Below are 24,941 nucleotides of genomic sequence, written 5' to 3'. Positions count from 1 at the left end.
GTAAGACAGAGTTTTTTGGACGTTATCCGGAAGTACGGTTACTGATCCGTTCGCATGGATCACAGGCTGGCGTGTCTTGGTTGTTCCAGTGAGAATATAATGAAAAGTATAGAAATTATAATTTCCATCAGCGAATGGGCACTGTTTTTTAGGTCTCGACCGCGAGTCATTGAACCCAAACAAATTCGCGACTCGCTCGTTGTTGCTCTTATCTCGCTCACTCTCGGTGTATTCCGTTCATTTCTCCTCGTCGGACGGTATATGCGTACCCCGGCCACAGCCTGAGATAAAAAAAAAAAAAAAAAATGATCCATCTGTGGATCGAAAGCTTGACCTTTCCCAAATTACTAAAACGGCGAGGACCTAATTTCGTTTCGGTCATCCGCAACTTATCGTACAAAATTTTTTACATTAATAAATCTCTCGTAATACAATTTTCCATTTTTACAATTTAATCCTCTTTCTCTCTCTCTCGCGCGCGCGCACATACACACGTACACCCGTTCACACGTTAGCAACGCTTTCATACATTTTTTTCACCTTTTATGCTTTCAAGTCTTATGCAAAAATACGATCTTAAGGCTTGTCTCTAATCGTACACGCGCCTTCGGTCCCTAGTCACGTTTCCTTTTTTTGCTTTTTCTCTTGAAAATCTAGGGTCTGTTGGCGAGGAATGTGAGCCACAATCGCATCGACAACGAACATAGAAATATCGCATATAAATTTCTTTCAGTAGTAAAAAATATATATGTGTGTGTAAGTGTGTGTGTGCGTAAGTGTGTGTACGTGTGTATGGTGCGTGTAGGGTGTTCGCGTTATCAGTCCCCAAGCGTTTTTATCGTAACCAGCAGACTTTGGAAAGAACAATTTTCACTATACACCGACAGAGAAGACAAAGAAAACGCCAAACATGTGATTCAATGCATCAGGAATAAGGGTTCAACGAGTTTCGTGTTAAGGGGGGCGTTAATAGGTCTCTATCATCATTAATTATATTAAATACATAGCGTTACGAACTCTTCGATGTTCTCTGCTCGTTTCTGCACTTTTCAATCGTTAAACCTTATCGTGTAACAGGTCGTTGAATTCGTCTAGGTCACTGCTATCGCGAGGTATTCAAACAAACAAGAATATCGATTAAAAAAAAAGAAAGTAACGACCTACAATGAACCTTTTACATTTTCCATTATTTTTTTTTCTTTAATTTGCCACTTACGAGAAAATTGCTGCAAACTAGCAACGCGAACACCCTGTATATATATATAGATACATACACATATATGTATATGTATATATATAACTCTGGCCCCGAATTCCATAAAACTCTTTCTCGTTTTTTTTTCACTAGACTTTTTTTTTTTATAGTTTGTCAATTTATTTATAGATATTTACGATTTAGGGATACGATCTTTAATGTCCTTTTTTGAGAGTTCTAACACGATGACACATTTTACTTGCGCGTTTTCTTTATAGAACATATTCGACTAAACGTATACTTATACATAAATTATCGACGATTCGGATTGGCACAACTGAGGTGGCGCAACGGGAAATTGGTTCTGAAGTTTTCTCGAATCCAGGTATTCACAGGATAAGATCATCATCTCTCTTACAACGAAAGAATATCCCCCTTAAAGATCGAAGTAGGATTGCTTATTATTTTTCTCTCCCGTTAGTTTATATTACATCAATCTTTTTAAACTTTACGCAAAGACGTTTTTTTTTTTAATAACAGTTTCCCTCTTCCTTTTCCGTTCTTTTTTTCTCTTTTCAAATAAAAAAAACTTTCAATAAATTCAATCTCTAGTTATAACTAAGTATAGTTCACTCCGGAAAAATTTACTTTCAAGCTAAACTTTACATCACAGAATAACTTTGGAATAAAATACCTCGATCGTTTCCCGAACACCGTTTTTGTACGTTCGTCGATAAACGCTTTTTATACGCCTTTCTAAAGTAGTTCGTTGTAGAAGCGAAAAATCGTTTCACACTCGCACACGTGTTTTCAACACGAGGGGATGAAAAACAGCGGAATATCCGCGAATGTTCAGCTTCACCGAAGCGTCCTGTGTAATTTCCAGCACGACGATCGACCCTTGCCGCTCTCAGCGAGAGTCTGTCGATCATCCCGCGGCTCGAAGCGAACGGAAACCGATCCTCGAGCCGATTCAAGATCGGTTAAAAATCGAATGTCATTGTAAAATGCAATCTTAACGAGCGCCCTTTAGAATCGAACAACAAAAAAGCTTTCGATCGTCGACGAGACGCGGTTGAAGGCGTGTTTACCTGTTAGCGTCGAATCTCTTCCTCTTGGCGCTTGCGTAAGTCGATCCTTACTCTTTCTTCTCGTCAGTCTTTTTTTTTTTCTTTTTTCTTTTAATCTTTTATCGCCCCAAAGATATCGTTCATCCAGTGGTTTCAAGCGCGTGGACCAATCTCTTCTCGTGTCCGTCCGGTCGTGATCACGTGACTCCCGAACAACACCGAGTGTCCCTAGAAAACAATTTTTGTTGGCAGCGAGGGACGTTCGAAAGAAACTTTTCGTCCTGTGAAGCTTTTTCCAATACGCTTCCCCGGGAACGGATCTGTTCGAAACGTATTTTCAAAGTGCGTAACACGCCTGTCGACACTTGCTAGCATTCAAAACGTGCAATCGAATCAGCACTACGTTTCGCGTCACTTCCTCTCCTCCGACTCCTGGTTGGTTTTAACGAGATTGTACGCGTGACTTCTATACTTCGTAGGCGGATCGTGAAGAGGTAGAGGTTGCTGCTGTTGCTGTTGTTGCTCGTTTGATGGCTGACTCATGCTGGACATCGAGAGGTCCGTCGGCATATCGATTTCCGGCTCGGCGCCACTTCCTCCTTCTTCTTCCGGCTCTGACTTTATCCGCATTTGCTGACGCAGCAGAGATATGTTCTTTATGTTCTTTAGCTCTGTCGGGTTTCGCAGAAACCTGTGCACAAAGAAATTACTTATGTTTAAAACCAATTCTCTCTCTGACGACCAATTTATAAAATTATTGGCGAACGCGGCAAGCGATGGGAATGCGAAGGGTAGAAGGTTTATTTACGCTTTTACGACAGTCTTTATTGATACGTACAACCAGCAATTGTAATTTAAAAATATTCTTTTCCCCTCGAAAGTATAGAATTTCCTAAATTTGTGTCGTCACAAACGAAACTCGATTCGAGCTATGGTACCGTGTTATGTTTGTCGCCATAGTGGATAGTGTCGTCTGCGGATGCTCGACTTTGGTATGCTTCGGATCTGCGACATTTCTTGCCTTGTTTCATCCATCGGATTACGAATTCTGTCTTCGTCCGCCTCGACTCTGGAGGTTCAAGATTAAAATTTCCTTCGCGGAAACGATCAGAGCCATTTTCTGCGCGTACGAGCCGATAAAACGCATTCCCCATAAGCGGGGAATCCCCCATAAGCCCTATTTCTTTTCTAGAACTCGTGCAGTCATTACTTTCCACGGTATTCGATACAAAGTACTTAAAATTTAGCGATCCAATGTCCTCGAATGCCTTCTACAGACTAAATTTAAGCATAACCATGTTATGCTTCATGTTATGTTAGGTGTCAATCATTTTGTGACTTCGATCAATGTTTGGAATCGTTTTTTTTCAAGAATAAAAAGCGTAAATAAATCTTTCATTATTTAATACAACAAACTAATGGCTAAGTAAAACAATGGCGGTGTAGAAACTTACTGGTAACAGTGCCGTTCTCCTTGGACCTTTCGCAGAATATTTACACGGTAGTAGTATCGAAGGGCTCTACTCATTTTGTCGTAATTCATGGAAAGATGATTCTTTTGAATGCCCCAAAGCCTCGCCAGCCCGGGAGGGTCAACAATTTTAAACACACCTGTTTCCCGGCTTTTCCACGCGATATAATGTGTGTATCGTTGCGAGGGGTCGTTTAAAAGTTGTTGAAGAAAATCCCACAAAAGTCTACCATCTGCAACAAAGCAAAAAAAAACATTTTTAAATTATTTACGATAAATATTTGCTCGATTATATAAGCTTACGAACAAGTTAAAACAGTCCTTCTTTTTGGACCCATACAACACTTATTTTTCATTCATTCTTTCCCCTAATAATTGATCGAATACGATTCGAAATTCTTTTTATTCGCCCAAAACTTTTATGGCTTTCTCGAATTTTTTTCTCGAAACTGAGTAGGATTTCGGGGGTATGTCTATTCACCGCAAATGATTGTAATTAACTCTCCTATCTAAAAATATTTTTTTTAGAACGATTGGAAATTTTTTTTTTCGTCGAAAAATTAGGCACCTTCTGGAATTTTTTTCTCAAAAATGGTTAGGATTTCGAGGGTATGTCTATTTACAAAAAATGATTGTAATTAACTCTCCTAGCGTAAAATATTTTTTTAGAATGATTTGAAATTTGTTTTTTCGTCGAAAAATTTCATAGCTTCTCGAATTTTTTTCTCGAAAGTGGATAGGATTTCGAGGGTATGTCTATTCACAAAAAATGATTGTAATTAACTCTCCTAGCTTAAAATATTTTTTTTAGAAAGATTGGAAATTTTTTTTTTCGTCGAAAAATTTCATATCTTCTCGAATTTTTTTCTCGAAAGTGGGTAGGATTTCGAGGCTATGTCTATTCACAAAAAATGATTCTAATTAACTCTCCTAGCTTAAAATATTTTTTTTAGAACGATTGGAAATTTTTTTTTTCGTCGAAAAATTGGGCACCTTCTGGAATTTTTTTCTCGAAAGTGGATAGGATTTCGAGGGTATGTCTATTCACTGAAAATGATTGTAATTAACTCTCCTATCTGAAAATATTTTTTTTAGAACGATTTGGAATTTTTTTTTTCGTCGAAAAATTAGGCACCTTCTCGAATTTTTTTCTCGAAAGTGGATAGGATTTCGAGGGTATGTCTATTCACAAAAAATGATTGTAATTAACTCTTTTAGCGTAAAATATTTTTTTTAGAACGATTTGAAATTTTTTTTTTCGTCGAAAAATTAGGCACCTTCCGGAATTTTTTTCTCGAAAATGGTTAGGATTTCAAGGGTATGTCTATTCACCAAAAATGATTGTGATTGACCCCTGCAGCCAAAAATATTTTTTCCAGACCGATTTGAAATTTTTTAATTTTGCCGAAAAAATGTCTAGAAAAAATTGCATTGTAATTAAGAAAAATCGCATTTCTATATAGCTTAGAAACAAATCCAATGAAGAAAACCGATCGTTCTTGGTCAACCTGAAAAATATGAGCGTTAAGGGGTTAATGTTAATGCTTGAAAGCTTACTTGTGTTTGGTTCGGGCGAATCGTTGGGAAAAAATTCCCTTGCAGCGTTTGCAGGATTCGTCCTGAAGGCACCGGGCGTCAGAGGCATCATTGGCTGTGCTAGCGTGGGACTCGGTTGATCCTTAACGCAAACTTCGCTTAGCCTTTGCGCTGCTAAAGCGGTTGGCGTGGCTGGCGGGCTTCCGGTAGCCGCTTGTTGATTATCCTCGTCCGAATCGCTCTTGTAAACCTGACTTTGAGTTCCCTCTGTGTGTCCTGGGGAGCCAGCTTGGCTGTCCACCGACGGCGCGGGAGATAATGTCACCGAATTCGCGGACATTAACGAGGCCAAATTCGCGGTATACGGGTTCTCCGTCCAGGTCGGAGTGGGGGGATGGGAATGAGGGCTGAGAGGATACGCGGAGGGCCTGGTAGGTGTCACCGGACTACTTGGAAGGCACCTTTGTAGCTGATTAAAGTCTCTGGCCAACATCGAAAGCACGTTGTGCAACACGTCGCCCGCGCCTGGGCATCTTTCCCCCAGGTCAGCTTTTGTCAACAGGCACAGAGCCTTCCCGTTCATTTGGAACATGTCCATGTCGAATTGGGGCAGGTCGAATTCACGTTCAGCCCACCGGAGAAACGTCGCCACGTCATCGCGGGACCACAATCGCGGGTCGGACGCTGTGGAACACACCATTCTCGTTACAACGTTGTTCGAAGGACCTTTGCAGACAAAATCTTAGAACAGGTGTCTGATCTTACCTAGGCTCGCTGGCAGATGAGTCTTGAAGTCGAGGAAAGGAGTTGGCGGTGGGTGAGTGGGTGGAAAATTCATGGCTGGACCGTATCGCCAGAGCAGCTCCGTGGGGCTGAAAGGCAAAGATATACCTGGTGGTAGCCGAGAGTCCATCCCCGTCATTCCACCCCCGGTCGAAACCGGTGGCAATTGCGGCAGCTGGATCGTCGGCAACAATTTCATAATATGCTCCACGTTCTAGTCTCTCGTTTCTGAAACGAAAGAAACGCAACACTTTAACATTTAACGATCGTCCATGCGATAATTCTCGTTCTTCGAACCCCCGAAATCCTATCCACTTTCTTGTTTGATTTGAATTTAGAAACCGCGGAGGATCCATCCAAGTTCAATATTTACTATCGAGTGAAAATAAAGAAGAAAGTACTCGAATCGTGCGTACGGTTGCAAGATATATGAAAAGCGTCGTTGAATAGGCGCGTTGCGACGTGGTATGACAGCTTAGGAAAGAGGAAAGATTATTAGCATAGAACGGAGAGGTGTAAGAATGAAAGCCAACAGGAAACGCTGATTTACATAACTTATTTCCATCGACCTCTAGACTGTTTCCGTTCTCTCCATTTCTTTTAATCCCTCGGTTCTCGCGAGAGAGCAATCTTCGGAAGAATAACTTCCTATCACCGTGAAAAGTCTCTCAGGATGTCCTAGAAATGCTTGGGAATATGTACCTTATATTTTATTATCGATCGTCCAGTTACGCGGTCGAATTGAATAATAAAAAATAACGCCGTAGTCACGGGCTACGGTTACACAACCTAATAATAGGAAAACGCGTGGCTGGATCACAGAGATAAAAAAGGTTCATTTCAGTAAACAATATTCCTCGTACACGTATCTATCTTCCTAAATTGCGTGTGCTTCGTGTCTACGATTTTTGAACAGAGTGCCAAGGGGTTAACGCCGATAATCAAATTGTTCTACCGTCGACGAGCGCGAGTTCGTAGAAACACGTTATCAGAGGAGGTAAAAGGTTAAAGATCTCAGTATGCGAAGGTCGATGTGCTTTTGTCCTCGCACCAGGAAGCCCGCCACGTGTACCGTCCACGGAGTGGGGGAGGAAAGAAAGAACGGAAAGGGGGAGGGGGAGGGGAATAACAAGAATCTCGATCTTTTTCGTTTCGACGCGGTCCACCTACCAAACCTACCAATTATTTGCAGATCGTTTCTTCTACCGTCATAGCCATAGGACCCCCATAGAAATAGGTATTACTCATAGCGATTAGGTTAGTCATATACACTATGTAGATGACGAATTTGTTGGGGAAAAACAAATTCGTCTGGGCTCATTTTCACGTCCGATTTTGTAAGTTTGATAGAACCCTTCCCAATCAAAATCATCCTAATATTGCGACGCCGCAACTATTTGGACTCCCATTAAAAAATCGAATCTATAAAAGAAAAATGGGACGAAATTGAGTGGACGAAGCCATAGCCGTGATCCATCGATTATCCAAGATGGATATTTCCGACTTGGAGGTCGCGACCAGTCGACGAAAGGAGGAAGTCGAGCCGGAAGTTGCGCTGAATGCAAGAAACCGCTCGAATGATCGTTCTCCGGCAAACGCCGCCTCCTGACCTTTTAACAATTATTGCGAGCGTATAAAATCCTCTCTAACGAGTTTACGTCGATGACTACGTACGTTCACGACTACAATCGACCCGTGCATGTACACGATATACACACAAACGTGCGACGTGTATTCTAAAATCGAGTCTGAAACGAAAACAAGGAAACGACATTGAATATTTTTAAATTTTGATGTAATAAATACGAACGTATACCTCTTTTTTAAATCTACGTTTTTAAATGCATTTCAGGTTTCGATAAATGTTGCAAGGAGTATAGCTTTCGATAGTAAAGTAAAAGTTAAACACGAACTGTGTTTATCTATAATACTTTTATCATCGTGACACGATAGCCGAGGTTAAAACGAAATTATATTACGACCTTTGCGTGAGCGCCAAAAATTCATAAATGTTGGGAAGTTGATACGAACAGTGAAGTAATTACATTAGAAAGATTATGCTCGAAACGATGTCGATCGACTTTTTGTACATTTCTGTAGATTCTGGAAGATCTCACGGACGATAAACTATATTCTAGTTCTACTTATGCTCCGAGAAACGTGATTTAATCTTGACTACTTTTAATAAAAACGTTTCTTGTGGCCTCAACGTCAACACTTCTTATCAAGATAAATTGTAAACATTGATACGTAAGTTTCTCTTTCCGTTTATTACAGTTTAGTTTAGAAACTGGCTGCGATTCATTCCTGAGGAGGAATCAACCTTGCCAAAGTTTCGATCACATAACTATTACTACCGGAAATGCTATCAAGATGTAATTGAAATCGAAAACTCCCCAACAATTTCTTTAATAGTGCTAATAAATCATCTTTAGTTTTTATAATCTCCAATATTTTATACCCATGTTATTAAAGGTTTCGTAATTAGTCTTTCAGTGGTTGTTTTTTGTAAGAATAAATTTATTTCCTATCGATAAATTCCTGTTCCGTGTTCCGTCAATAATTTCAATTCGACGTTAATTCAAAAAAATAAAAATGGCGTTAAAAGCGTGAAACTTGAATCAAGTACGCTTTCGTTTTGGCTGAAGAGATAGAAGGCGGAAGATCCTTGAGGAAGGTTTAAGATTCAGCGTGCGGATAAATGTCAATCCTCTTTTCTTCCGGGTATACAACTGCTTCCTTCTATCCTCTCTCTTTCTTTATCGTTTTCGCGGTTTTGAATTTCTCTCTGGTCCCGTACAGAGGCAATCTGCTGGTGATTCATCGATAATGAGAGATACCGCTGATAACAAATTGCTCTACCGCCATTGCAATACGAATTAGCTGTTAATTGATCGACTTGGACAAAGATACTTGCACGTATCTTGTTAATCAGCGCCATGACTGGGCATTTTGGCGCCGGGAGCAACAATGGGGAATCCATTACACTCGATACCGATAAAAATTATAAAATTAACCATCAACGTTAACTATTCCTTTCCTTTCTTAACAAGTTTATAGTCGTCATATTAATGCAATGGCGAGTTATTAAATTCTGGCGCATGCAACCAATATTTCCCACGTTCGATTTAAATGTCGAATGCATTCAAAGTATTACGCATATTTAATGCATCGGACTGTGCATAATAAAATGGGCGCCATAGATTGATATGTGGAATATCAATCATAACATATTTTAAAATCGAAGTGCGTGGAATCGTTGGCAGAATATTGATATTTCTAAGTGACTCGTTCGAGAGCTGTCACGTTCAGTAATGTACGATTCAATTTCGTGAAATTCGGAAGCCAACGAAATTCTTGCAAAAGTGGACACGAAGACACGAGACACTTGTTAAATAAAAATATTTTCAAAAGTCTACGTAGGATATAAAATAAAATATTCGCTATTAAAATAGTGTTTTATCTAGGTCTGCTTGCAAGTTGTCATACCCCTCTCCTAAACGTGATGTAATTTGTGAAAGGCCCCTTATCGAATTCACACGCAGACGGTAATTTAATATCTGGCAGTTTATTCGTAGTAATCGGGAAATATTAAAAAATAGAAATGTTGCGATCGGGGGAGCATTCTAATTTCATAGCGATAGCTGTGACACGTTGCATACAAGTTAGCCATTTCGAAACGTCGGACAGCTTTGTCATGCGATCGGTTGGTTAGTGATTCTGCGCTCTCGCTTCTCGCTGTTGCAATAATAACGCCATCCAACGTTCCAGCCTCGCAACAACTATAAAACTTGTTAAGAAGGAGAAGGGGTAACCGAGGTGCTGGTGACTTTCCCCTTGGATGACACGAATTACTCTTGCTGATTGTATTAGGTCATCTCGTAAGATCCTAACGACGCCAGTAACATTGTATTTAGGTTCACGTTAATATCGAGTGAAAAATATAAAAATAATTTATATTGCATTAATATGGTTACCATACCGTCCATACAAGAGCAACATCCCTTCGAATCTATAAAATGGCGGAAAAATCGAGTTACTCGAAAGGTCTTACGGTTCTCGAGTATTTCGACTACCGATAGAGTTTGAAGGTTTTGTTTACTTAATAAATAAGTATTCACGTTTATACGATGCATTTGTATTCCGTTTGTTCGCGCAATTTCATTAACGCGTGAAACGTCGATGTAACATGTTCGAGTTGGTCATGGGGGTAAGTAGAAACAGTAAGTACAGAACAGACGCGCCAGCCAAATTGCATACATGTATACTTTAGACTTTTTAGATGTATTATTCTACCATTTTCAGCTTATCAACATTCTGTACGAGTTTGCAAGTCAAAGCGATCGACTATATGAATTTTTTAAAATTTCACTGCCAAAGCATTTGACTTTAAGTGACCAAATTAACTTTAAGAATATATTCCTCGATTTATATTAACGAAATTGCATGGACAACGCAACGGTGTACTTAAGATATTAAACGTTCGTTAATTCGACACTCGAAACTCACACTTATCGATGTTGTAGAGGCTTTCGAGACCCCCCCAAAGACGATCGAGAGTTTCAAGACATCCAAGATGATCGAGGGCTACGAGACAATCAAGACTTCAAAGACGATCAAGAGTTTGTCATATTCGGATCGCTTCGGATCGGTGTTACAGCACACAATAAGATTCGAAGCAATGCGAAGCGATTCGAAGTCCCGCTACTAGGTGTATCCCATTTGCTTTTCTCGCCAGACAGTTCAACCGTGGCTGGATCACGGCTCGAAATAGAATTTGGTTCCGGATCTTTCTAGTCGACGCCTAGCGGGCCCGAGTTTCCGTCAAAAAACGCAGGATTACTGTATACGCGATCATATTCAAATAATCACCACAAAAATTATAGAAATTTTCTGTACAATTTATTAAAATATATTTGCCACATCTAATTGTTAGGAAATATAGTCAATAGTGTCGCCGTTTTTCACGCGAATCATTTGTCGTTTTAGCAACTCGTAATAGATCACAGCTTCTTGATCGGTAGCGAAATTCAACCGTGCATCGTTGTACAATAATTCGTCGCAAAAAGGAGAGATTACATCGAGACCCGGGGAGCCTGGTCTCGTCCAGGGGAATTGTGTTCCGCGTAAATGGTCCGCGAAAGAAGATGTCGCGGAAAAGAAGAAAAGCCCGAGTTTCCGCGACCTTGAGTTGGTCAGTGAACCCGATGCTCGAGCGTCCGCTTACGTAGCGCTCTCGGCAACTCACAAGGAAGTGCTTTCTCGATCCTTCGCGGGGCGAAAGAAAGGGAGAAAGAAAACAGTAAAAGAGAGATGCGGAGCGAGATAGGAAACAGTGGCGTAGCATACGACAAATCAACGTCTTAATGTAATCCTCCGTTATCGTCGGCGTTAGATAGCACCACGCAACGGTTAACGCATAACTACTACGTATCTTAATTAAAAATATATGCACGAAACCTTATTTCGTAAATCGATGATTTTTTCCACGTGTATACTGAGGGGGGATCGAGTGTTCTTAAACGGGGCACGCGAGACCTTTGCTGTTTCCAACGCCTTCGACTCGTCCAGGTTCATTTGAGAATTTTTAATGAAATTTTGTTCGGGAGTTTATCGAAAATTTGCCTAGCTCGAATAAGGTTTGCGTTGTATGAAAATAATAGGGAGAAAGAAAGGTAAAATGCGTTGTTTAAAAAGAGAGAATAGACGAGGGGGTCAGTGACACGTCGTCGAACAGAGGTTTATCAGTCGAGCGAGTGACCCACGCGGTTAGCGTTCTCTGCCCTCTTTTATATCCTCCATTACTGCACAACGACTGCACAGCGCAATGTACATGTACCGTTGGGGTGCAATGAAAACGTCCATTTTTGATAATTCAACGTCGACGGAAAATTTGTAAACTGTACGATGTAGAAACTTCAAATAAAAATGTTATTTTCTTAATGACTGACGGTTCTCTCTTCGAGAGACTCGAGTACAAGCAATAAAATGTAAAATAAGATAATAATCGTTACGATGTGGGCATTGCTTTTTTCAAAAATATATCACAACCGATCACGATCATCGTCGGATAGTTATTATGTACGAAACACGCTCGACACGTGTCTGTAAGCATGAAACGTGCTCGACGATCAAACATTAACTGTATCTCGCTCGTTCCCAATGTTTCCTACTTGCTCCGGCCGTTTCTTTCAATTGCTCCCACTGATTTCGATTTTCTTTCTCTTTGATACGAGACACGTCGATAAAGTTCTGAGAACTGACCTCAGAAGTTATTAAAAAATTTCAAATCGATTTGGAAAAATTATTTTTCGTTGCAGGGGTCCATTGCAATCATTTTTGGTCATTACACATACCCCCGAAATCCTACCCACATTCGAGAAAAAAATTCGAAAAGGTATGAAATTTTTCGACGAAAAAAAAAATTTCGAATCGTTCTAAAAAAATTATTTCTATATTCTGGCGTCAAATACAACCATTTTTGGTGAATAGACGTACCCTCGAAATCCTACCCATATTCGAGAAAAAAATTCGAGTAGATGTGAAATTTTTCACAAAATTAAAAAATTTCAAATCGTTTTGAAAAAAATATATTAAGCTAGGAGAGTTAATTACAATCATTTTTTGTGAATAGACATACTCTCGAATTCCTACGCATTTTCGAGAAAAAAATTGGAGAAGCTATGAAATTTTTCGACGAAAAAAAAAATTTCGAATCGTTCTAAAAAAATTATTTCTAGATTCTGGGGTTAAATAGAACCATTTTTGGTCAATACACATACACCCGAAATCCTACCCACATTCGAGAAAAAAATTCGAGAAGGTATGAAATTTTGCGACGAAAAAAAAAATTTCGAATCGTTCTAAAAAAATTATTTCTAGATTCTGGGGTTAAATAGAACCATTTTTGGTCAATACACATACACCCGAAATCCTACCCACATTCGAGAAAAAAATTCGAGAAGGTATGAAATTTTGCGACGAAAAAAAAAATTTCGAATCGTTCTAAAAAAATTATTTCTAGATTCTGGGGTCAATTACAATCATTTTTTGTGAATACACATACCTCCGAATTCCTGCGCATTTTCGAGAAAAAAATTCATGAAGGTTGACTTTCTCGGCGAAAAAAAATTATTTCAAATCGTTTTGGAAAAATTATTTTCGTTTGTGGGGGTCTGTTACAATCATTTGTGGTGAATAGACATATCCCCGAATTCTTGCGCATTGTCGTAAAAAAAATTCATGAAGGTTGACTTTCTCGGCGAAAAAAAAAATTTTTAATTGTTCTAAAAAAATTATTTCTAGATTCTGGGGTCAAATACAACCATTTTTGGTGAATAGACGTATCCTCGAATTCCTGCACATTTTCGTAAAAAAAATTCAATATGAGTGGAACTTGAAACGTTAATAACTTTTTAACGTTTAAATGCGTTGCATCGAGACTTTTAAAATATCTTGGGCCCACAGTATGCTGGATTATCGAAGTCGAACTGTTTCTATCCGTTAACAGTTGCTCTTGTGTAAACGATACCGCTGCCACACACAGTCTGCCCACTGTACGGGATCAGACCCGAACAAAATGCGACAGGATACGAAATTCGATTCGTCCTCAGCTTCCCTCGGCGTGAGAAATTCTAACCCCCCGCCCCCTCCCTGGTACGAAACTCGCTCGAGATGAACAGTTCCAAGAAGTGGCAGGGGATAACTTGTGGACAGAAACGAGGGGACGAAATCTGGACAGAACGAGGGGGTCGTACTGTAAATTTATGTATTTCAGAAAATATTTTTTTACGAGATCAAAGGACCAGGCTGGAAGGAGGAGTGACCTACCACGAAACATCCAGGACCAAAGAAAAATCTCAGCTGTACGTTATTTACTTTTAAATATTAATAATTACGTTTCGTATAAAAGGGATTGGAAGCTAGGTCTGAATTGAACTGTAACCATATCGAAATTCTAAATGGATATCCTTGGCCCAATCAGAACCTAATCGATGGACTGTTAACGCTTCTAATCAGATCCCAATTAGAGTACAGAAAATTGAAACCGACCCTAATCAGAACCCAAAGCGTGAAGTTGAACTTGCTTTACCGAGGGACGATTGGCTGCAGTTCCGAAAGGCAAGGTTGATCGACATGAAATTCGACGGACGTGGAGGGGGAGTAATACGGATCTAAATTACAAAATTCTAACCTCGGGTGTTCAATAATTTCAAAGATTTTTGGTCTCTAAAGTACAAACAACCGATTTCTGTGATTATGAATCTTGACTGGGGTGGTAAAGAGGGTCAAGACCCTCCGATCGACATGAAATTCGATGGACGTGGAGGGGGAGTAATACGGATCTAAATTACAAAATTCTAACCTCGGGTGTTCAATAATTTCAAAGATTTTTGGTCTCTAAAGTACAAACAACCGATTTCTGTGATTTTGAATCTTGACTGGCGTTGTAAACGGGGTTAAGACCCTCCGATCGACATGAAATTTATAGGGGTGAGAAGAGAAGGGGTGTGAATTTTAAATATAAAATTTTAGCTTCGAGACTTTAATAGTTTCCGAGGTATTGGGTTACGAAAGAAATCGTTGTGACTCGACAGGCTTCGCTGCACCACGCGGAACACATGTTCTGCCATCAGGTACACTATCGATCCCCTAAATATAATAGACGAAATATGTACAAAAACACAGGAATGTCCATCAAGAGGAACTTGAATCATTTGTATGTGGAAAATTATGGAAGAACGATGCCTGATATTTCGAAGCCTCTCTATCGTCTTGCGAAAGCTCGATGAAATCGAAGTAGGACAGTTGGGGGTGTCCTTTTCCCTCGTGACAGTTCGTGTATTCTTTGAAACGTTCTCTTGTCATGTGGACGCCATGCTCCGGCTGAAATTACATTCAACAAATCTATAGATCGAACGTCTGCCATTTCCTGGTTTGAATATATATTCGATATTCTTTCCCAACGCGCAACAAACTAATGGATTATCGAGTGCTCTCTCGAAGAGAGTAAACTGGACTAACTCGTACAACGGAATAGTCAACAAGGTCGAGAGATAGCAAGGAGTTATCGAACGTTATGCGCAAACCATTTGGCAAAATCAGTACCGAGTTTCTGATTAACAATTACCGGGGAACGTACAACCGATAAGACATGTGTTTACCTCTTTTTTCATCGCAAAGAATGCAAACACGTGCCTCACAGTTAAGGTGGTGTTTTAGTTAGGGGATGCATGAGTCTATTTGATAGTAATTAACGTAAAATACAGCCCCAGAAAAATTAAATCTCGGAGTAGCTAAATACCCCTAATTATGTTAAAGGATGGTTGCTCTACTATAGTCTGGGGACCTTTAAAAATAGTGTGGTAATAAACGAGTGAAGAAATTGCAATGGAGCGTATGGGGACTTTTGTTGACTCGGTGTAGGTAGTACAACGGTTTTTATCGACTGAAAATTCCTGCAAAGGCACGACTACCTGTTACTCGAAGAAAGAAGGAAGGGAACGAAAGAGCCGAGAGTGGATGAGAATCTCTGCGGAGGCACAAAGAGAGCATCAAGACCTCGAATGCACGTGCGTGCAACTAACGCCGACCGGAAGTCGATAAAAAGCTGCTTCACCCTCGTCACTCGGCAGCAGCTCCTCCTCATGGGAACCAGCCTCTTTCTTCTCTCTTTATTCCTTCTCGCTTCTCATTCGCGTTTCTTGTCTCGTCCTTTCCCCTCTCTGGCTACCACCCCCGCTCCGTCCCGACCACCCTCCCCCAAGGAGAAAAGGTTTCTTTCAAGTGGCCCGGTAAACTTCAAACCTTCCTCTGAAGATGCACTTTACTCTCCAAAGGTGTTTCTTTCTCGCTGGATGTCTCGCAAGAATACTCTTTCCTCGAGCTCATTTTATTTCTCATTAAATAGTCTCTATTAACCCTCTATTAACATACGCTTTGGCTACACATCAAGGGATCAAGAGATTCACGTATCAAAACGAATACGAGTAGTCGAAGAACAGTCTGATAATCGAAGCGAGTTAATTTTCAATTTTATATTGCAATGAAAATAATCGTAATCCGATTGCAGGGGATTGCTTGGACATCGTAATTATATCATCGCGCCGAGTCTGTGGAGAGTTTGGCAGGTTATCGAGCGGCTGGTAAGTGTGTTTATAAATACGGGATGGAGGAAGTACGGCAATAATACCAGTGGCTAGAACCGATCGTTATTACCGCGATACGGTATAGTGCATGGTTGAATTTTACTAAAATCTGCACGGTTAATTTACACTATCTGCCCTCACACACCCAACAAAACAAACAGAATCGTTTCGACAAAAGAAGATACCAAAATAACGCGAGAAATTAATAATAATGCAACGAAGAAACTTCCCTAAATTTTTTAAAACAATACCTAATATATTGCTGAAATTTTAACGATCAAAACGAACCCAAACACTGCATAAATAAAGTTACTTTTAACCAACTTAACACACACGATATTAATACACGTAACTGTTCCAAATTAAAACGTTACACGATACGGTAATTTGGTTTCTGTTTCCTATTGCATGTTAAACTCGAATTTGTTAAGAGTTTTTATAGACATCTTTACGTAGACACGAAGAAAAATGATTCTAAATGTAATTTAACGTTTTAATTACGAGCATACATTGTATTAAGTCGATCAAAAGATCTGACTGCTCTTTCATGTTTCTTTAACGGACTAACATACATAACACATGCAATCTTTCTTCCATTTGCATTTAGCTGTTGTGCAGAACTCGAAATAGAAGGGATATTTATTGTGCCTGGCCTATTTAGCGTACTCCCTATTGCTAATCTAGTAGAGCTAGGAGGCGATATCAAACATGTTATAAAAGAGAGTTACTGGCCATCTGCTGGTTCATTTTCGCGTACTATATATTCTCCTAAAGTTTGGTCCCGTTCTGTCTACGCCAAATTTCAGCTTACAGTAAGATTCGAAAGTTTAAACAGAACAAAAGACTTGGAGAAATTTAAATATTAAATACTTTTTTGATCGTTCAACACTTGTTAACGAGTAACGAAGCGATTAGAGTTCAAACAATAGATTTTTTGGCCATTGTGTGGAGGGAGAGGGGAAGCTCAAACACCTGTAGCCTGCAACCCCTTATGTTTACCAACGTGCATATCTGATATCTCAGAATAGGACCTTTAGAGTACTATTTCGATTGTTCGACAAGGATCAAGGATCAACGATTCGGATCTACTTGGAAGCATAGCTGATAAACAAACAGTGTGCTCCAAAGAGTTCAGACTCCGTTGATCGAGTTTCTAAATTCTTTGAGCGAATTAAAAAAAATTCCATCGAGCAAATTGAATTAATACAGAAAAAAGTTGGTACGACAGTGGTCTCTAGATAAAAACACCACAACTACCGTACTACGCCATCGTGTGCTACTCAAAATACACTAAACTGGTTTTCCACGCAGACCACTATACTCTCGCTAATAACACAAACTATCTTTCATCGTATGCACATAAAATTTACCAACAGACGCGTAACCAACCGTCGTTTATATGTTAAAGATGCAGACTCCGAAGGAAAAAACTTTATTGCTGTTGCACGTATGCTTAAGGATGACAATATCATTTTGAGAAAAACGCGTTTAAAATTTTCAGCAGGTCTGGATGCTTGGTATCCACTCGAGTGTTAAAGGCTCTTACACACGGACACGTGGGAGCCGACCTTGCAGGCAACATCCACCATGAAGCCACCTTCTCCACGTGTCTGTGTGAAAGAACCGTTGACTCTTAAGAGCTAAACTCTCCCGTGGACACCAGACATAACTCTGAATGCTGTAACTGACAGCTGTACTCGCATAATAAAATTCGTACATATTTATAAAAAGGCATCGATACGAAACGTCAAAACCATTTGCCTCTTTGATAAAACTGTTTACTCTCCTTGCATACGCTGGATCCTCTTTTTCAGGCAAAATGTATTTTTAATATTAAAGAATGATCAATTGATCTTCTGAAGAATAACTGTTAATCAAGTTAAAGTTCTTGCATCAGACTCGTTGAAGATTGCCACGAAAGACCAAAATGGTTCGCAAACTCTTCTGCAAACCTGGGGATATTTTTAATACAGTTTTGATTCATTTTTTAGAGAAACGAGTGAAAGAGGTTCGAATTTTCTGAGGAACTTTTCCGGACAAAAATTATAGTTTTGAAAGGGACTTTGTAGACTTGGAGGATCGAAGGAAGAAGTAGGAAGAACCGATAAAACATCGTCGAAGGTATTTTAAACGCGACTTCCTCCTGGAGTTTTCCTCGAAAGAAGGGAACCGGATGCCATCTATCGCGACCGTCTGCTTCCTTTTGCTCCCGCTTGGAATTAACCGTAGAAACGAGAGAGAAGGAACGGTCTCTCCAGATACGGTTTACCGAGAAGAAGAGAAAGGGAAAAGGAAGCAAGAGACGAGAGAGGACACGGGGAAGGAGAGACGAAGATCGAATACGAGCGCTCCTCGAAAGAATGAAGAAAGACGGAGACGGAGATAGAGAAAAAGAGAAGTCCAAAGTCCGCGCTTCCGGTACGGATACGGACCGGTTCTCTTCTCTGAAGAAGCAGAAGAGGGAGAGAGGTGGAAAAAGGGCGGACAAGGCGGACAGAGACGGAAGAGTTTTCTGAAATGCTCGTTAAAGGATTCGCTTATTCCGTACGTACGATATTTTTTTGTCCCTCGACGTATTCCTTTTAATCGAAAGAAATTTAAAAGAAATCTACTCGGAGAACATTCCCTTTTGCAACTCACAGCTGTCTCGAATAAAGCGATTCGACGTAATAATTTAAACCATAGCAGAACAATACCTTCGCGATGCTCGTAACAAATTAAGGCTAATAGTCGAAAAGGTATTGCAATTTCTCGAGATCGTTTTACTATTCCAAAGGCTTCGACTCCACTTCTCTATAACCGTTGTATTATCCATTAATCTTTTAACCGGACACCATAAATAAACCACGACAACGACAAATGTTCCACATAGCCAAAGAATCGTTGCTCTCAACTTTTACCGCGATTAAGACAACGATCTTTGACTCGCTTTATTATTACCTATCGTTGCAAGAAGTCATTACGTGAAAATCACTATGCCAGATGAGGTCATGGAATGTGAGTGTCGTTACGTGCTTGTTTCATACAACAAATTCTTCTTTTAAAAGTTACTGTTGTAATAAATACACGAGGCGTGAGATTTCGCAACATCTTCCTTCTCTATCGATTATGTCGCGTAACTATCTATAAATAAACAGAAAAACTAGGAAAAGTAGTTTTCGAGACTTATCCCGTGTTTAGCGACGAATGATACTAACAAAATTCCGGAATAATAACGAAACAACGAGCTGGAAGAAATTTACAGTTGGTTCGACGTCGACACTTCGTTCGCGATCTTGACGATCGATCGAGTCCTCCCTCGAGGTTCAAAGAAACATTTTCCACCCCCTCGCCATTCTGTCAACGTAGTGCTTCCTCCTTCGCTTCCGGGTTCTCGGCTCTTCCGGTTGGAATTACGTTTCGAAAGTCTTTCTTCCATCGCTCTCCCGCGCTCCTTTTCTTTTTCATTCCAGATACACACGATTGCACGGTCGAATTTCCCTAAAATCAGCACGGTTGAAGGAGACCCGAGTCAGCAGAGAAGGAAAGAGAATCGATTAAACAAAAAGGAAACGCGAGAAGCTAATAATCGCGCGACGAGGAAACTTTTTACCTTCCGTAATTGTCATCTTATCTTCCTGGAAATGCTACTGACGCATTGCTGCGATTCTCGCGATTGAAACGAGTCCAAACTCTGCATAAATCTGGTCGCTTTTAACCAACTTAACAACCACGATATTAACACGCGTAATTGCTTCGAATTAAAACGTTGGACGATTCTGCTAATTTGCTTTCTGTTTCTCTATTACGTTCAACTAGAATTTTTTAAGAGTTTGTAGACCGATGAAACTTGAAATTTTGTAATTTTTTAATTAGATTAAACGTAGTCTGATTTATGCCGTGTTTGGGCTCGTTTTGATCGGCTTCGTTTCAGCAATGCATCGGTACCGTTTTCGAAAAGTAAGAATTAATGTAAAAACTTACTTGAATACTTTGAATGAAAATTTCAGGAAAAAGTACAGGAAAATTGAGTTTACCGTCAAACTATTACTTTCAATAAGATAATGCACCTGCACATATGGCATGCACAATTGGATTGTGTATGTCGATGGATCGTTTAAACGGTACACACTTTGAAAACACTTTCCTCAAGCTCGGATATAAATCCGATAGGAAATATTTAATAACAATTAGCAAGAAATATTCCAAGACATATTTTTTTTTTCAATCAATCAATTTGAATTTTCAAGGAAATTTTTCGATGTATTTCGAAAGAAAGCGTGATACATCGTCCTGTTTGACTCTGGCCAGAGAAAAATGATTGGCTACGGTCGGTCTGTGTGGGTAAACAAGGCGTTTGCTCGGCGCAGATTTGGTAACTGTTGGACACGGGCGGGGGCGAAAGATTTCGTTTTCCCAGAGAGAGAGAGAGAGAGAGGAAAAAAAGGAAAGGTAAAGAGAGAAACTGTAACGCGGTCGCGCTAAGGAGGAAGGAATTATGCATGATTTTGTTCGAGCTCACGTGTTATGTAAATGATAACGTGCAACTTCCTGAATAACGATCAAGGAGCGTAAGCAACAGCAGCTCCGGCATAGTCGCGTCACAGCCTACATATCTATATGTGTGTGTGCGCGCGCGTACGCAAGCAAATGTTAAGTGGAAGAAAGAGAGAATCGAGAGAGGGACGGTCGTATAAAATTCTTCGCACAGTCGGGAGACAAAAGATCAATTAAATTATTTTCGTTCCAACGAAATTTGGCTACCGATCGCGAACAGAAGAATGTTGACGCAGAAATTTATATATTTGTGTCTTTTCTCAAGAGAGTGCATGCACGACGCTGACATTTTACTTCGTCGAACAAAGAAAACGATCCCCCTTTCTTAATATGGCTGTTATTACCCCGAATATTTTCTTTTTAATTGTATTTTCAGTAATGCTTCCTCGATCGAATTAAAAGTCTCTGAAACTTTGTTTGGAAAGTGGAAGAGGAGATAAAACAAATACAACGCGAGAAGAATTTTGTTTACAGCGCGCCTACATTTCGATAGGCATGGCTCGACGGCGATAAGCAAGTACACACTGACTTATCGACCCGACTAATTTCTCGCAGCGACAAACGGATCCTTTAAAATCGTTTTTTCGGAGCCGCTTTTGGTTAAACGAGTCTCCTCTCGGAAGTAAAACCGATCGACTTCGATCAAGTTGTCAAAACCAATGCTCGAACGGGGCTTTTCCAATAAAAAATACCATCTGTTTTTCGTTTCATGGAAATCAGGAACTCGTGTACTCGCGACCAGAATTAAACGGTCGCTTCGAGTGTTTACGATGCCTTCCATTTTATTGCTATTCTCGGGAAATTAAAGAACCATACAAAACCCATGCAAATAAATTTGTAATAATAAATAAAATTATAATTTTCTGACGAGGAAGTAATTTGCGAGATGATGTTGAGGTAAATCTTCGACTAATATTTTAACTGAAAAAATGAATTGGTTAAATTACCATTGGATCTGGAGTGGCGCGAAAATCGAATCTAGACGCTTTTTTAAATTGGCTTGTAATTTATTGTATAATGAGAGTCACGTTGTCGACAGCTAGTAAAGGAAGGTACACGTGGTTTGAATAATTAAGCTCTCAAAACTAAGGAATTCAATCTGAATTACAATAAAACTCGATTTTCTTTGTAGTACTGTCAAAGAGATTGAATGTAACATTTACAACTATCGGAAAATGTCCCTATAGACTCGTAAAATGTATTTACAAAATATTTTGCGATTTTATAAAGGAATTATAACCAAAAAGTTATGTAATGATTGTGAAATAAATTTGTCCGAAATCTGTAAAATAATCGATCGTATTTTGGTGAAATCTGTTTAAAAGATCGGGGATCCGTGAATTTTGGAGTACGTATCTAATATTCGGTATTACGTGGCATCCGAGATAAGGAAAGAATCGAAAAGTAAGAGAAAAAGATCGTTACCTCGATCACGGCTTGCCAGATAAATCGTCTAATGCGGCGTAATATCAGTGGTGAGGATCTGCTGGCAAGTAGAAGTGAACCACCTCGGTGGTCATCGGGCAGAAATCCGCGCCCTAATACGTCGCGACTCCAGCCTGGCATCCACAGGTATCTTCGAGACACCGACCACGCGCACGTGTATCGTTTCTTCCGCCTTTCTTCTTTCTCTCTCCTTCTCTTGGCACCTACTTATATGTACTTATTTCTATACATCTTGTCCACTCGAGTATCCTCCGACGACAATGGAGCTTTTCGATTTTATCGTCGCACACAAGTAAATCCGTGATGATGGAGTTCAGACGTTTCTACGGTAATATCGGTTTTCGGTAGTATCCATAGAACGGTAGCTCGTATCGGACGTATCAAAATATCCCCGTGCATGTACGCGTATGTCACACAGTGACTATCTACGCGGCAAAGTGTATCACTGTCGGCGGCACTGCTCGAGGAATCGCGTCTTGTCGAGACGAATTTAACAGAGATTCGCAGGGGAACGGTAGACGGACTAGTGGAGGATTACGGAACGCGAAACGGATCTCCATTCACCACGGACACGGATTCGCTGAGCCTCGCGTTTCTTTAAAAGCCACGAGTACACCACGAAACTATCCCATTCAACCTCGAAGCTAGTAAGCAACTGAACCGCGAGTCGCGATCACCGTTGAAAGCCTGCCGTCACACACTCCGCTCCTCTCGCCAGCGCCGCTGGAGATTCGCGTCACCGCGCATGCGCGGCCTGCCGCGCCGTATTATGCGTTCGACGAACGGAGACAAATGGACTACCGAAACGCACGAACCGTCGAGTCAAAAGAGGATAGATAGATGGTCGGTTATACGGCCCGAACGGAAATAATCGAAGCGTTGTAATCGAGTGGGAACTGCTATGGGAAGATAGTGGGGGTTTTACCGACTTCCTCGTAGCTTCCTCGTAATCGCGATCCCGACGCGGACCTGCTTCTCTGCGAGCTCAAATATCTCTTGGAGGTCAAATCATTTTTTTCCCAACTCGCCTCCTTCGCTTTTCCTTTAAATCGCGCTCCGTCTTCGATTTTTCAAAAGATCGACTTTTTTTTCTATTCAAATTAGTCTAGGAATTTAATCCCTCGCGCACAATTCGAATGCTCATCATGTAAAATGAAATTACACAAGCGTAAAATTAAAAAAAAAATACACATTGTAATATTCATTTCATAAATTATATTCACCTTGCACGAGAGAGCAGATAAAAAAAAAGTATCCTAAGCTTTTACAGTAGAGTTGAGATTATTGATTACCGATACCTTATTGATATTTAATGATATATCGATGAAATATCAATGAGGCGAACAGAGAGTATTGCAGTACCTCTAACCGGAGCAAAACGAAACGGTATAATTACTAAGAAATCAATAAATTCTACAAGAATTATCTAAAAATGATAATTTATAGTTTCCAGATTACATAAATACAGCGTTGCATCATTGAACGAAAAAGAAACCTAACATTTTGCGTCTGTACAAATACAGATAACCAAGTACATACTGGATCTTTATATAAGTATCTTAAATGTAAAAAGTTTAATGACTCACTTTCAGCAAAAAACGTATTTGTGTCTCATAATACCGATTCCTCCCTTTTGTTTATTTATTATGGAAATTATTATTTAATATTTCGTTCCAAGATATTCCCAGATAAAAGATGGACGCTTGATCTATTTCTATAGGATGAAACGCGTTGAATAACGTTGTCAACGATGCATCGTCGTAGTGATATGTAATAATTTGTTTGGAAATAACTCGTCACTTAACGAACAGGTGCATAGGCGCCGTGTTTCTCCTCTTTTTTCGCTTTTCTTCTGCAAGAATCGGCAGGCGAGTTTGAAGAAGGACCCCTCCGAGAACCAATGCAGGTAGCCCACGTTTCTGGACGCCCACAAACCTGTTTTACCTGTTATATCCTGGTTGGCTTATGAGTACCACCGATACTTATGCCCGATCTTTTCTCTCCACCTTTTGATTTCCTTTCTGCAGATTCTATCTAAAGGAAATAAAAGAAAAAAAAAGGAAGAAGGAAACGCCAATCAAATCGGTTAAGTCGTCGTCAACCGTGAATATTCACTAACGAATACCCGTATCCTGTGGCTATTTATTTTACACAACAATAAATAGAACTGCTGTTATTTAAATTTACGCGAGAATTAAAAACAAATAATTGTCTAGGTTGTGTCAATCGTTGAGCAAAATTCAAAAAATTATCACGCATGTTTGACCCTTTGCAACGCGGAGTCGCTTCTGACGTGGCAACAATACTTTTTTCTAAAAGTCTCCGCTCGCTTCTGATGTAACCGCGTTAAAGAAACTAACTTTATTAAAAAATTGCATTGAGGAATATACATACGTATATATGCGGTATTTACATAAACTTTATAGTATGTATTCGATTGGTCTTCAAGGTAATAACAAAGATTATTATTTATGTATGTTTTCTTTTTTAACTTATTTCTAATTTACATTCTCTTTCGAGAACATTTTGGAAAAATGATCCTGGCATTAAAACTTCTCTCGAGAAAAACATATTATGCCGATGGTTCTTTATAGGAGAGGATCGTTTGAAATTCGAATCCAAGATTTAATAGGTCCCCGGAGAGGGTGGAAAGGACCAAGTAACTTTCGAAGGTGGATCTTTCCTTCGATCGATCAGAGGCAAGTAGGGAGGTTCATTGTCGATCGTCGAATCGTTCTTTCGAGAAAAAGAGATTT

At 39.9% G+C, this 24,941-nt stretch overlaps 1 protein-coding gene across 1 annotated transcript; it reads right to left on the bottom strand.

The window, feature by feature from the left end:
• Positions 1 to 2,374: 2,374 nt before the first annotated feature.
• Positions 2,375 to 23,000, bottom strand: LOC122401854 (ets DNA-binding protein pokkuri). Its single transcript, XM_043404262.1, has 5 exons — positions 22,165 to 23,000; positions 6,038 to 6,283; positions 5,294 to 5,956; positions 3,720 to 3,969; positions 2,375 to 2,956 (listed from the first exon to the last, which is right to left on the bottom strand). Exons 2-5 carry the CDS (start codon positions 6,252 to 6,254, stop codon positions 2,677 to 2,679), a joined length of 1,410 nt encoding a protein of 469 aa, XP_043260197.1. The 5' UTR covers positions 6,255 to 6,283; positions 22,165 to 23,000; the 3' UTR covers positions 2,375 to 2,676.
• Between the last annotated feature and the right edge of the window lie 1,941 nt (positions 23,001 to 24,941).

Source organism: Colletes gigas, unplaced genomic scaffold (assembly GCF_013123115.1).
Source record: "Colletes gigas isolate AHSC1104 unplaced genomic scaffold, ASM1312311v1 Colletes_gigas_Sc00029, whole genome shotgun sequence".
NCBI classification, from domain to species: domain Eukaryota; kingdom Metazoa; phylum Arthropoda; class Insecta; order Hymenoptera; family Colletidae; genus Colletes; species Colletes gigas.
Note: the sequence above shows the minus strand (reverse complement) of the source record. Positions and strands in the feature narration are given on the sequence as shown.

Bases quoted from the DNA above. Each gene is read 5' to 3' on its own strand.
- LOC122401854 (XM_043404262.1), bottom strand. From the start codon at position 6,254: ATGAAATTGTTGCCGACGATCCAGCTGCCGCAATTGCCACCGGTTTCG. The intron at 5,957-6,037 runs GTAAGATCAGAC...TGTGTTCCACAG, and splicing joins TCATCTGCCAGCGAGCCTAG to CGTCCGACCCGCGATTGTGG. The intron at 3,970-5,293 runs GTAAGCTTTCAA...GCTTTGTTGCAG, and splicing joins TTCGCCCGAACCAAACACAA to ATGGTAGACTTTTGTGGGAT.